The 13853-nt window shown below is 41.0% G+C and overlaps 2 protein-coding genes across 2 annotated transcripts in view; one reads left to right on the top strand and one right to left on the bottom strand.

Moving 5' to 3' along the window:
* LOC110016657 (uncharacterized) overlaps nt 1-8801 on the top strand; it is a 310438-nt gene extending 301637 nt beyond the window's left edge. The window contains exon 4 of the mRNA XM_078936857.1: nt 7190-8801. Coding sequence (XP_078792983.1) covers nt 7190-8199 — 1010 coding nt within the window. The 3' untranslated portion in view covers nt 8200-8801. The remainder of the gene's footprint in view (nt 1-7189) is intronic.
* The window catches only part of LOC105355306 (NACHT, LRR and PYD domains-containing protein 12-like), a 122049-nt gene that overhangs the window by 43666 nt on the left and 64530 nt on the right, over nt 1-13853 (bottom strand). The gene's annotated exons all lie outside the window — the stretch shown is intronic.

Genomic DNA, 13853 nt, shown 5'->3' with positions numbered 1-13853 from the left:
GTGGTGGAGTCGTCAGGCGTGGTGGAGTCGTCAGGCGTGGTGGAGTCGTCAGGCGTGGTGGAGTCGTCAGGCGTGGTGGAGTCGTCAGGCGTGGTGGAGTCGTCAGGCGTGGTGGAGTCGTCAGGCGTGGTGGAGTCGTCAGGCGTGGTGGAGTCGTCAGGCGTGGTGGAGTCGTCAGGCGTGGTGGAGTCGTCAGGCGTGGAGTCGTCAGGCGTGGAGTCGTCAGGCGTGGAGTCGTCAGGCGTGGAGTCGTCAGGCGTGGAGTCGTCAGGCGTGGAGTCGTCAGGCATGGAGTCGTCAGGCATGGAGTCAGGCATGGAGTCAGGCATGGAGTCAGGCATGGAGTCAGGCATGGAGTCAGGCATGGAGTCAGGCATGGAGTCAGGCATGGAGTCAGGCATGGAGTCAGGCATGGGCTCTGGCGGGTCGGGCCAGCAGTCAGGCTCTGGCGGGTCGGGCCAGCAGTCAGGCTCTGGCGGGTCGGGCCAGCAGTCAGGCTCTGGCGGGTCGGGCCAGCAGTCAGGCTCTGGCGGGTCGGGCCAGCAGTCAGGCTCTGGCGGGTCGGGCCAGCAGTCAGGCTCTGGCGGGTCGGGCCAGCAGTCAGGCTCTGGCGGGTCAGGCGTGGAGCCGAGCTCAGGCGGGTCAGGCGTGGAGCCGAGCTCAGGCGGGTCAGGCGTGGAGCCGAGCTCAGGCGGGTCAGGCGTGGCAGTGGAACCGGGGACCCGTCGGGGCGCAGGCGGCACCCCCCTGGGAGCCGGGACGGGTCGGGGCGCAGGCGGCACCCCCCTGGGAGCAGGAACGGGTCGGGGCGCAGGCGGCACCCCCCTGGGAGCAGGAACGGGTCGGGGCGCAGGCGGCACCCCCCTGGGAGCTGGGACGGGTCGGGGTGCAGGTGGCACCCCCCTGGGAGCCGGGACGGGTTGGGGTGCGTCCGGGACCACCACTGGACATGGCTGTGGTGCGTCCGGGACCACCACCGGAACATGACGGGGATGGGGTGCATCCGGCACCACCACTGGAAAGCGATGTGGTGCGTGCCGGACCACCTCTGGAACAGGAACGGGACATGGACGGGGACGGTGGCGGCGACGGCGACGACCCCCCTTCATGGCGAGATGGCTCCCCTCCATAGCTGGAGTGCAGAACTGGAGTGTGTTAAAGACCCAATAGGACCTGGTCCTCTCTGCTTCGAGGCAGTAGGCCTCCAAAAGCTGCATGTCCCGCTCTGCTGGGTCCAGAAAACTTGGTTGGTCCATTCTGTCATGGTGCAGGGTGGCTTGAGAGCCGGTTGGACCCAGACGCAGAGGCGGAGGCATGAGGATCAGGGGCAAAGGGGTTTAATGCGAAACACAAACGAAAAGCGCTGCAGAGCAGGATCTCAGAACTGAAACATAACTCACTGTGACGTGGCAAGAGAACAAGGAACTTGGCATGACAAGACGAGAACACCAGAACAGGAACACTAATGGACCAACACAGGAGGAAGGCAGAGACAAGACTTAAATACAGACAGGGCAGACAAGACACAGGTGGACACGATCAGGGCTGATGGGGACCAAAGGAAGTAAAACTCAAGAAAACAGACAAGACAGGAGACTTTCAAAATAAAACAGGAAACAGAAACAAGACAGAACAAGGACCAAAAACAAGACAAGTTCAAATCATGACACAAAACGATTATAAACAGCGCCGAGCGGCTATATACGTTGACATGTCAGCTCGATAAAATACGAGATGATCTTCTAAACGTGCTTTTAATAATGTTACGGTTCTTATGAAACACCTGTTCGCTCATCATTTGAATTTTAATCCGTGTGGTCAGTGCTTTTTCTGAACGAAGCCAGGATTAGCAGTATGCTAACACGGGCTAACAACATTAGCTTTGGGTGGTGCTGCTTGCTGGCTGCACGTAAACATGTGGGAATAACATCAGCCTTAATTTAGTCGGAACACGACTGGACTTTTCGAAGGACTGAGCGACATTTCTGCTTTGAAGCTCAAACCGCTGTGTGCGCTGACGATCTGAGCTGTGCTCAGACACACACTTTTAGACCCGGTAGAGTTCGGTAGCTCGTCCCCCTAGAGCTGCGGGACTGATCGCAGTCTTAAATCTCCCACACATACCGCTCATGTAACAAAGCACCCCCCCCCCCCCCCCTTCCCCTCAAACACAAAGCTGTAAGTCCGCGCTCCGCAGGTCCACTTCACTAGTTAAGTGCGGGAGCGGACTACTTCTTTTCTATTTTGTTAGTTACTTTTTTTGTTAAAGTCACTTCCCTCAGTTTATACTGGATCATCGCGGATTAGTCATTAGTTGGGAAATAAAATAAAAAAAGTAAAATAACGAATAGCAGTTATATAAGAACGAATAGCCCACCCGAGGATGTCATCGTCCATCCCGATGGTTGACTGCATACATCGGCAACAGCCAATTTAGGGGACATCGCCCAACCCTAGTATAATCAGGAATAACCATCCCGTACAGTGTACATACACACTTGGTCTTGTGACCTTACCAAATGAGACAATGCTAAATTGTTGGTAAAGGTCAAATAACTGCATTGTAAAAACATATTCCTACTTCTTGTAACATGAGGCAAATTTAAAGAGAAACAAGACAGCAGTGAAAACAACAATTTTTAATATGATACATGTCTGCTGCATACAAAGTGTCATCACAATGAAATATGTTTTAAGTACAAAACAGTACAAAGGAGCATTCCAAAAAACACATTATTGGCCTGAGGGTCGTGCTTTTTGTCCGTCAAAATTCTTTCAGCAGTTTGGTAGCAGTGCAGGACTTCTTCAGGGTTTGTAACTGCAAGAAAATTCACAATAAAAGCTCAAATGAACATAAAAAGCATAATGACTTTGATGAAGTACAAAGTATATTTTACTTATTTAATCATTTCTGTAATGAGTTTGATAAATCTCTGTGAATTCTTTATCGCTTTGACTGTAATGCTTGAAATTAATCAATTATCCTCATTTATAAACATGATGGATTATTCACAACGTTATATTTTAATTACATAAACAAAAACAACAAAAAAGAAATCAAAGGAAGAAAAATCAAAATTGCCATAAAAAATCTAATTTGTTTAGACAAAGAATGTCAAAGTAATGTTTTCATTGGCAATTGCTGTGTGTATTTCTTCTTTATAAATATTATTCGCACCTACAATTTGCATTAGCATGAAAAACATGGCAGTGTAAAAGAAAAGGAAAAAGAGAAATAAATAGGCAATTTCAAATTCAACACAGTTACTCAAAAATATGTTTTAAATTTTCAAACAGTTACCTTCACTGTTGGGTGGTATTGTTGTCTCTATCATATTTGAAAATAAATAAATAAATAAAAAGAAAATAAAAACGGCGAAAGAAAAGAAAATGGGGAAAATGCAGTTAAACTATTTAGTAATGTAAATAATATGTCCATTTGAAGGATTTAACTTACTTTGCTTACTCTCCTGTGACTTCACGGATTCGTCTGGGATGTCTTCTTCACCATAGCTGATCTAAAGCGGTAAAAAGACGGAAGTACGTCATCATTATTTTAAATAAACGCCTTTCTTTGATTTTCACAGAAAGACGTGCTCTCAGTCAAACGAGCACAGAACAACAGACTTTATCATTTAGGCTACGTGCTTGTTTTACAGGTGCCCCTCTCCTGGTAAGTAAAAACAATGTTTGTAGATTTTCACTACAAACTTTGAAAATTTATACATGAAATAACTGAATTATTGCAGTAAAGTAGCAGACGTGCTCTTACGTCACGTTTCAAACACAGAGAGAGCGAGGTTAGCTTCTTTATAAAGTTTGATCAGTTTAAATATTTTCATATAATTTATCCAATATTTACAAAAACACTGGCTTACCTGCAAAATGAAGAGAAATTCGAACTGTTGCACGCGCCTCGAGGCTCTCCGGATTAGCCACGTTTACCATGTACCATGGTAAACGTGGTTTACATGCTACATTCAAGTGCGCTGGGAATTTGCAACTTTGCTCGCCCCGACCTACTTAACAAAAACACACACTGTGGGTGTTTTTAGTATTAAAAGTAAATATTGTCGGTTGGAACTCTAAATGAACACATGCAAATGTAATTTGTCAGTTGTGATTTTATTTTTCAAACTTTACAACAGATGATTTTTACATACAGATGCAGAATTTTGGTACACAACCTCTCATATTTTGTTTTACAAGTTTACAAATAAGTGTTTCTCACAAAAATGCATGCTGTGTTTCACAAAAACAATAAATGTTTCAGAAATTCACAAATGTTTCAGAAATTCACAATAAATGTTTCAGAAATGCACAATAGATGCTTCACAAACCTGATTTTTAGGTACACACAGATCATGCAAATTTACAAACCCACTCTAATTTGTGAATCTCCCCACAGTTGAGAGAGAAATCCCTGCAGTGAATTCTTAGACTCCCCTGATGGAGCAGGTCAACTAGCGTCATCATTGGCTGATGAATCTGTTAATCAAACTCTTTAGCAAAGTAGGCGTGTTCGCTTTTAGCCAATTGAATGGCCCCTTTCTCCTATTTTCTTATAACACTGATTGTGCATGCGTGAAACATTTGACTGATTAACTGTGTCAAACATCCACTATGGATGCCTACATCTTTACTGTCAATAATGGCAAGAATCTAAATGTTTTCTGGCTGATTTTCTTTAAAAAACTCATATAAAAATTACCTGGTGGCAGTATCAGGAAAAAAGTGCATTTTCCGTCCTCTCTAGTAAATCTGTATTTTATTTCTCAGCATTTTTAATTTGAGTATACAGTTAAATGATATTAAAGACCTGTTGGTACCATTTATGAATAACTGTTTTGCAATTTCATTTAATTAAAGGAAAATATTATTTTCTATCTTCAACTGGTTCAGACTACAAGTTTTTGACGGACACAGCTCTCCTCATGGGGGAGGGGGGGGGGGTCAGCTCAGTGTTGTGCTGCTGCTGTGCTAAAGAAAACAGAAGAAACTTGTTTTCCCGTTTCTCTTTATTGGTTAAATGCTGTAAAGCATTCAACCCTTTGTTTTCCTCTTATGCTATCTTCCGCCGTTTTTCGGCACTTAGCTCCTTCTACAATTTTCAACTTATTTTAACCATTCAACTATTAAACGGTTAAGCTCTTTCAGCTTATTAATGCTATGACTTTTTGTCCTTCAAATGCTTGAACTTTTCCAGATATTCCAGGATTTTCCAAGATATTTGCTCCATTGGCCACACCTTTGCTTCTTTAAACAATTGTAACTTCAACATGCTTTCAGCTAGAGACACCGTTCAAACATTGAAATGTTCACAAGGTTTTGGACTTCAACATAAAGTTTGAAATTATTATGGGATGGCAACACCACTATGGTTTGGCGGCCATTTTGTTCCAAAATGTGAGGCAATGTTAAACTTCTTCAAACTTTCACCTATTTTAATCATTCTAATATTACAATGTTCAACCCTGTCAGCTTATTCCTTTCAGCTACAACTTTTGGTCTTTCAAATCTTTGAACTTTTCAAGATATTCCAGGATTTTTGCTTCATGTAAATACATGGAGAATTCTTGAAAACCTTTGTTTCTTTCAAGCATTATAACTTTAACATGCTTTTGGCTAGAGACACTGTTCAAACATTGAAATGCTCACAAGGCTTTGGACTTCAACATACGTTTTGAAATTATTATGGGATGGCAACACAACCTACAGTTTGGTGGCCATTTTGTGCCAAAATGTGAGGACATTTTAAACTTCAGTTTTTAACCTATTTTAACCATTCTGCTATTGAAATGTTCAACTCTTATAGCTTATTCCTTTCAGCTATGAATCTCAGTCTTTCATGTCCTTAAACTTTTCAAGATATTCCAGAATATTCCAGAATTTTCCAGGATTTATGCTCCATTTAAATACAAGGATAATCCTTGAAAACCTTTGTTTCTTTTAACCAATTATAACTTCAACATGCTTTCAGCTAGCGACACCGTTCAAACATTTAAATGTTCACAAGGCTTTGAACTTCAACATAGGTTTTGAAGTTATAATGGGATGGCAACACTACCTACGGTTTGAAAGCCATTTTGTGCCAAAATATGAGGCAATTTCAAACTCCTTCAAACTTTCACCTATTTTAACCATTCTACTATTTCAATGTTCAACTCTTTCAGCTTATTCCTTTCAGCTATTACTTTTGGTCCTTCAAATCCTAGAACCTTTCAAGATATTCCAGGATTTTCCAAGATTTTCGCTCCATTTAAATACATTGAGAATCCTTGAAAACCTTTGGTTCTTTCAGCCATTATAACTTCAACATGCCTTTAGCTAGAGACACCGTTCAAACGTTAAATTGATCACAAGGCTTTGGACTGTAAAATAGGTGTAGAAATCATTATGGGATGTCGACACAACCTACTGTTTGGTGGCCATTTTTTGACAAAATCTGAAGGAAGTATTGCAATAAACTTCATCCATGGCTGGAACTGAACATATTGAAATTCACTTGATCTGGACATATAAGGAATGTGGGTGTGGTTAGCAAACAAACTTCATTGCTAAGGACGTCCAAAGGTTTCCTTTTTCGATTTGTCTGAAACTGATGTCGATTTGTTTGTCATCCCCAGGCGACCCAAACATAAAATGGATGCTATGGAGATAAAATCAATAGAAAAGCTACCATTTTGAAAAAAGTGGATTTTCTACCAATTTAGAACATGTATTTTTTAACAATATGATACTCTAAAACAATGTGTTTTTTTAGTCGCTTGATGATGGTGGTTCCAATGCTAGCACTTTTAGCCATTTTAGCAACATCTTCAAATTTTCAACAGTTCAGCCATTTTTTCAACAATTTCAGCTTTAATGCTTAACTCCTTCTACAAATTTTGACCTGTTTTAGCCATTCTACTATTACAATGTTCAACTTTTTCAGCTTATTCGCGCTAGGACTTTTTATCCTTTAACTTTTCAAGGTTTTTCCAGTACAGTTCAGCCATTTCTTCAGCAAATTTAGCTTTCATTCGGCAGTACAGCATTCAACCCTGCATTTTCTTCTGGAAATGCAGCTCCTTCTAGTTTAAAAAATTATTGCACATATTCTGACTGAGACTATTGACATTTTTATTGGTCCTTATAACACACAAGGTCATTAAAACATATAAAGGACTCTCTTCTTGTGTTTCTGCAGTCCTCCCCCAGCAATGGATGACTGAAGAGGAAGATCTCTGCATCCAGCAAAGGAACTTCAGCATGGAACAGGAAGAACAACAACCTTCACATTATAAAGAGGAGCAGGAGGAACAAGAACTATCACGGATTAAAGAGGAGCCAGATGCGCTCTTCATCAGTCAGGATGAATATCAGATTGATCTGAAGCGGGAGACTGATACATTGATGGAGATATTTACTTATGAGGAAGATGAGAAAAGTAAAGCAGATCTAAACAATCAGCAGAGTTTTAATGTAACTGATAGTCAGGATGAAGAAGGAAACCAACATGAAGAATCAACATCAACTACAGATGAAGACACAGACCCACAGAACAAAGATCAGAGGAAGAGAAGAGACAGAAGTCATGTCCAAAGTGTGGACAGCTCTCACATGTCAGCAGGTCAGTGTGACTCTGATGTTAGAAAAAATCCAAAGAAGACAAATCTGGGTAAGAAATGTAAACAATCTCCAAAAGAAGAGAGACTTTCTTCTATCAAGTCTGGTAAAAACTCAAGAATAATTACCATTCCGTCTGACTACACTGGAACTGGGTCTGATGAAAGATGTTATATCTGTAAAGAATGTGGTAAAAGCTTTTGTAACATATCTCTGTTCAGAATTCACTCGAGAATCCATGCACAAAATAAGCGATTTTCTTGTAAAGAATGTGAAAAAAGTTTTAGTCACAGATCTCATCTCAACACACACATGAGAACACACACTGGAGAGAGGCCTTTTTCTTGTAAAGAATGTAAAAAAAGTTTTAATCAAATATCTAATCTCAACACACACATGATAATTCACACAGGAGAGAGGCCTTTTTCTTGTATAGAATGTAATAAAAGCTTTAGTCGTATATCTAGTCTTAAAAGACACATGATAACTCACACAGGAGAAAAGCCTTTTTCTTGTAAAGAATGTAAAAAAAGTTTTAGGCATGTATGTAATCTCAAAAAACACATGAGAACTTGTAAGACTTTTTCTTGACAATATAAGGATTAAGTGTAAACTCTAAATTCTATTTTTTTCTGATAAGCGGCCGACCTCTTAACCTTTGTACCACAGCAGAAGACTTTATTTTACAAGTGGAAAAAGTTCTGTATCTCAGAAAAATCAAATATTTTAAAATACGTTTTTAATGCTCAAGACTTATGGGCTGAAACCCCAATGTTCTAATAAACTCTGTAGCAACCTGAGCTTTCATTTCATGTACACAGAGCCACAGGCTGATGGCCTCCATACAATATTGATGAAGTTACTTCATTAGAGGGAGGCAAAAGTGAGTATTGAATGCTTAAAAATGAAATTTTCCAAAAAAATAAATAAAATCTCTGGCTGTTTAGATATATGATTCACTACAGGAGGTCCTTTGTCCCAACAGCAGTTAACTATAGAATGACACAGTTTCAGGACTGCTGAAACTGTTGCTGTATTTACTTATTTATTCATGAAGTGTGCTTTTACTTCCACTTTTATTACTATTTTATTTTTTACTGACTATTTTGTTTTTCTAACTGCTATTTTTCTTGTTTGGCTGCTGTAACAACTGAATTTCCCTCCGGGGATCAATAAAGTCTTGTCTTGTCTTATCCCGACTTTCTTGGACATTTTTTTAGGCTTTCATCATCTCTAAGCCACAAATAAAAGCAAAAAAGTAAAGGATCAATACATTTCAATCTATGTGTAATGATACTAGACAATGAGTTTCACTGCTGACAAAATATGTAAAACTTTTCACAAAATAAATTATTTTAGATGGATCTGTTAATGGAAATGAGTTGTTTTAAACTATTAGAGCTAACATCTAGTAGAGTTAACGTCTAGTAGAGCTAACATCTAGTAGAGATGGGTATCATTAAGATTTTATCTCTTAACTCCTCTTAACCCTGGTGCTATCCTGGGCACTTTAACATTGGGAGTTGGGTCATCTAGACCCACTAGACAGTGCGCTTTGTTCTGCAATGATTTGTGATCTTCACTGGTGTCCATGGATTACATGAAATCTTTCCACCTTTATCCACCTTTGTCATGGTAGGGATAACACGTCAATGTAAGGATGGGGTCATCAAAGAAAGCACAAGGGTTAATCTGCTGCTTTTCACTGTGGTACCATATTAGTATTCTTATCAATATCTTCTGGTGTAAGTTTACACTGAAATAAAATGATCAATAAATACATATAAATAAATGTGTATTTGTAGGTAATAACTCAGATAAACAGTGCAGTTAAGAACCAAATGCAGAGTATATCAAATGGCCTCCTCACTACAGAGAAATATAACAATTTTGTGTTGGATAATGTATTATTGAGGCACAATATGATCTTTCAGCCTACTAATATTTTAATCCTTGTTTTAATATCAAGGAAAAATCACACATTTAGCTGTTATTCTTCTTTTTATTTGACTATTTTAATAATAATAATAAACTTTATCTGTATAGCACCTTTCAAGATAAAAATCAGAAAAGTGCTTCACAGTAAAACACAGAAAATAATTTAAAAAAATAGTTAAGAAAAACACAGAAAATAAAAAAAATAACTAAGAAAAGCTCAAACGGCCTGATGGAGCTGGCTGCCCGCATCAACCGAAGGATGAGGGAGTGACTAAGGGAGAGAGGTATGAGACAGCCACCTGCATCTTGCGTTTCTCAGCCTTTCCTCACTACAGGCACCAACTTGGTCAGAGGAGGAGAGGACCTGGGGTCATCTGAACCCATGCAGCTGGGTCGTACAAGGATCACACCGGAGGAGCGAGAGCGCAGATCCAGGAAGCATTTGTCTTTTTACTGTGGAGTCCCAGGACATTCAGTGGCCTGCTGTCCGGTAAAAAAGGGCTCAACATCTGTGAGGACATGTTTGAGCCGTAACCGAATAACCTCCTCAGATTCAGGTGCATTCACGGCTGCTATGTTTCATGTTAAATCAGGACGCGTCAAAGTGACTGCTTTACTGGATTCGGGGTCTGACTGCAACTTCATTGATCACAGTCTGTCTTAAAAACTGAGAATCAGTTTTCAACCCTTAACTCAGTCCAAGGCTTAACTGAACCCCTAAGTGTGCATGCAATCAACAACCATTTGATTAATCAGCTTCCTTCTGGGCAGTTAGACTGTCCAATCAAAGAAATCTAGTTCACATCCCTTGCAAGAAGGTTTTGACCAGTCCCAAGGAAACTAATCTCAAACTTGCTGCACTCAATGTCAGATCTTTATGCAACAAATCATTTTTAATCAATAATCTTATCTCTTCTTTTAATCTTGATTTTATGTTTTTAACTGAAACATGGCTTGACAAAAACACAGGAAACATAGTTCTAGTCGAATCAACTCCCCCCAACTACAAACATGAATCGGAAATACGAGAAAATAAAAAGGGTGGAGGCGTTTCTGCACTGTTTAGAGATAATATTGCAACCCGCAGACTATCATTTGGTGTGTTTTCATCATTTGAGTATGTGTCCTTTAAGATTGAGTTAAAACAAACTCCTCCCTTACTCTGCATAGTTATGTACAAACCTCCTCGGCACAGCCGAAGTTTTATTGATGATTTCACTGAAATGCTCTCAGTTGTGTGCACAGACTTTGATGGTCTAGTCATTACAGGTGATTTTAATGTTCATGTTGATAATGTCAATGACAGAAATGCAAAAGAGCTCAATGCTGTCCTTGAAACCTTTAGTCTAATTCAGCATGTGAGTTGCCCCACCCACAGCAGAGGGCACACTCTGGACCTGCTCATCACAAGGGGGGTTACTATTTACAATGTCAGTGTGGTTGATGTCGCCCTCTCTGATCATTTCTGTGTATTCTTTGACCTGTCTGTTGCTCCCAAACCACCGCCTGGCCCTGCAGTTGTCCAAAGGAGACAAATAAATGAGAGCACTAGGGCACAGTTTGTAGAAATGATAAACCCTGAAAACGTCTCTGGTGCCAATGTTGATGAAATGCTGAATTCTGTTACTTCTAGCATCTTGAATGTTCTGGATGCCATTGCCCCTATGAAAGTTCAATTGAGAAAACATAGACAGAAAGCTCCCTGGAGGAATGATGATCTAGTCAGGGCACAGAAACAACAGTGCCGCAGAGCCGAGCGAAAGTGGCGCAAGTCAAAACTCCAGGTTCATTATGGAATATATAAGGCGGAGTTGTACGCTTATAACCAGATCTTATGCAGAACAAGGGAAAGGTACTTCTCTGAAATAATTGGAAGTTGCAGCAGCAACTCTCGTATCCTGTTCACAACAGTTAAAAGATTAACTAACCCTCCAACCCAGCTACCAATAGAACTGGTTTGTACACCTAAATGTAATGAGTTTGCTGTATTTTTCAATGACAAGGTTCAGGGCATTAAAAAAGCCATCAACTCCACAACACATATAACTATCGAACGGCCACCTACTCACTCTAAGCTGACTCACTTTATACCTGTCACTGACCAAACTGTCCAAGAGACCATCACCCGTCTGAGCTCGTCTACATGCTGCCTTGATGTGTTACCCACTAGATTTCTAAAGTCTGTCTTGAACAGTGTGTTGCCATCAATTACTCAAATAGTTAACATGTCTCTTCAATCTGGAATATTTCCAGAGGCCTTAAAAACTGCAGTCATTAAGCCCCTCCTGAAAAAGAGCGGTCTTGATCCCACTGTACTGAATAATTACAGACCTATCTCTAATCTGCCATTTTTAGGAAAAGTCCTTGAAAAAGTTGTCTACCAACAGCTCACTGACTTTCTCTTATTAAACAATTCGTTTGATGTTTTCCAGTCAGGTTTTAGACCCCATCATATCACAGAAACTGCTCTTATCAAGGTAACCAATGACATCCACCTGAACACTGATGATGGAAAAGTCTCTGTCTTAATCCTGCTAGACCTGAGCGCTGCCTTTGATACTGTTGATCATGGGATCCTTTTGCACAGACTCCAAGACTGGGTTGGCATCTCTGGATCTGCCCTAAGTTGGCTCAAGTCTTATCTAGAAGACAGGAAATATTTTGTTGAAATTGGGAGTTGTGTCTCAGACTACATGGGCTTGAATTGTGGTGTGCCCCAGGGATCGATCCTGGGACCCCTTCTGTTCAACCTCTACATGCTGCCACTAGGGCAGTTAATACGCAGTAATAACATATCTTATCACAACTATGCAGATGATACTCAGATCTATGTGTCACTGACAACAGGTGAATATGGGCCGGTGGATTCTCTCAACCACTGCCTCCAACAGATCAGCGCGTGGATGCAGAACAACTTTCTCCAGCTAAACTCAGACAAGACCGAAGTTATTGTTTTTGGCCCACAGAAACAAAGAGAAATTGTCAGCAGCTACCTTCATTCTCTGTTTCTTAAACCCTCAAATCAAGTCAGAAATCTAGGGGTAATCATGGACTCTGACCTGAACTTTAACAGCCATATCAAGTCAGTAACATCAGCGGCATTTTACCACCTGAAAAACATTGCCAAAATCAAAAACATAATCTCAAAGCGAGACCTGGAGATACTTATCCATGCATTTGTCTCCAGTAGGTTAGACTACTGTAACGGCCTGCTCACTGGCCTGTCCAAACGAGCTGTAAAACAGCTTCAGTACATCCAGAATGCTGCTGCTCGAGTCCTGACCAAAACCAGGAAGTATGATCACATTAGTCCTGTGCTCAGGTCTTTGCACTGGCTCCCTGTACCTCAAAGAATAGACTTAAAAGCAGCTCTGCTTGTGTACAAGTCTCTCCATGGCCGCGCACCAAAGTACATCTCTGACATGTTAGTGCCATATGAACCATCTCGTACTCTGAGGACCTCAGGGACCGGCCTCCTGTTGATTCCCAGAGTCAGAACTAAACAAGGGGAATCAGCGTTTCAATATTCTGCAGCTAAAATCTGGAACAGCCTCCCTGAAGGCATAAAACAGGCCTCTTCTGTGTTCATGTTCAAATCTAGACTTAAAACATTTCTGTTTAGCCGTGTATATGACTGAAAGGTCCTATCTGCACCTTTCTTTCCTTCCTTTCTTTTTAAATCTTTTTTTTTTCCTTTTCTTTTAAAGTAAATTTTATGTTGATTATTTCTATGATGTATTGTGATTTTAATGCATTTTTCTGTTTTGTGAAGCACCTTGAATTACTTTGTGTACGAATTGTGCTATACAAATAAACTTGCCTTGCCTTGCCTTGCCTAATCGTAGCTCCCGCATCACTGCACCTGTGACTGTTCAGATCAAGAATCACTTTGAGGAGATGTGCTTCCATGTCATTTATATTCCTATTCCTTCTGGACTCCCCTGGTTAAGAAGGCACAATCCCCATATTGACTGGTCATCCGGCAGAATTTTGACCTGGGGACCTGGTTGTTCTGAATCCTGTCTCGGTTCCATGCAGCCTCGTGAGGTGTCGGTTGTGACTATAGAGATGTATCCTGATTTGTCCAACGTACCCTCTGAATACCTTGAACTGAAGGAGGTCTTCAATAAAATCAAAGCATGTTCATTGCCTCCCCACCGGCCTGACTGTAGTATCGAACTCCTTCCTGGTGCCATTCCTCGCCATTCCATTGCCACCCTAGCATCAGGGGAGCCACCACTGTAGTCAAGAGGAGTTTTTGGTGGCCCTCCTTACATACTGACATTAAGAAATATGTTGCTGCATGT

This window comes from Oryzias latipes, chromosome 2, assembly GCF_053564925.1.
Source record: "Oryzias latipes strain Hd-rR chromosome 2, Olatipes_Hd-rR_3.1".
Lineage (NCBI taxonomy): Eukaryota > Metazoa > Chordata > Actinopteri > Beloniformes > Adrianichthyidae > Oryzias > Oryzias latipes.
This window is presented reverse-complemented; position numbering and strand designations above follow the sequence as displayed.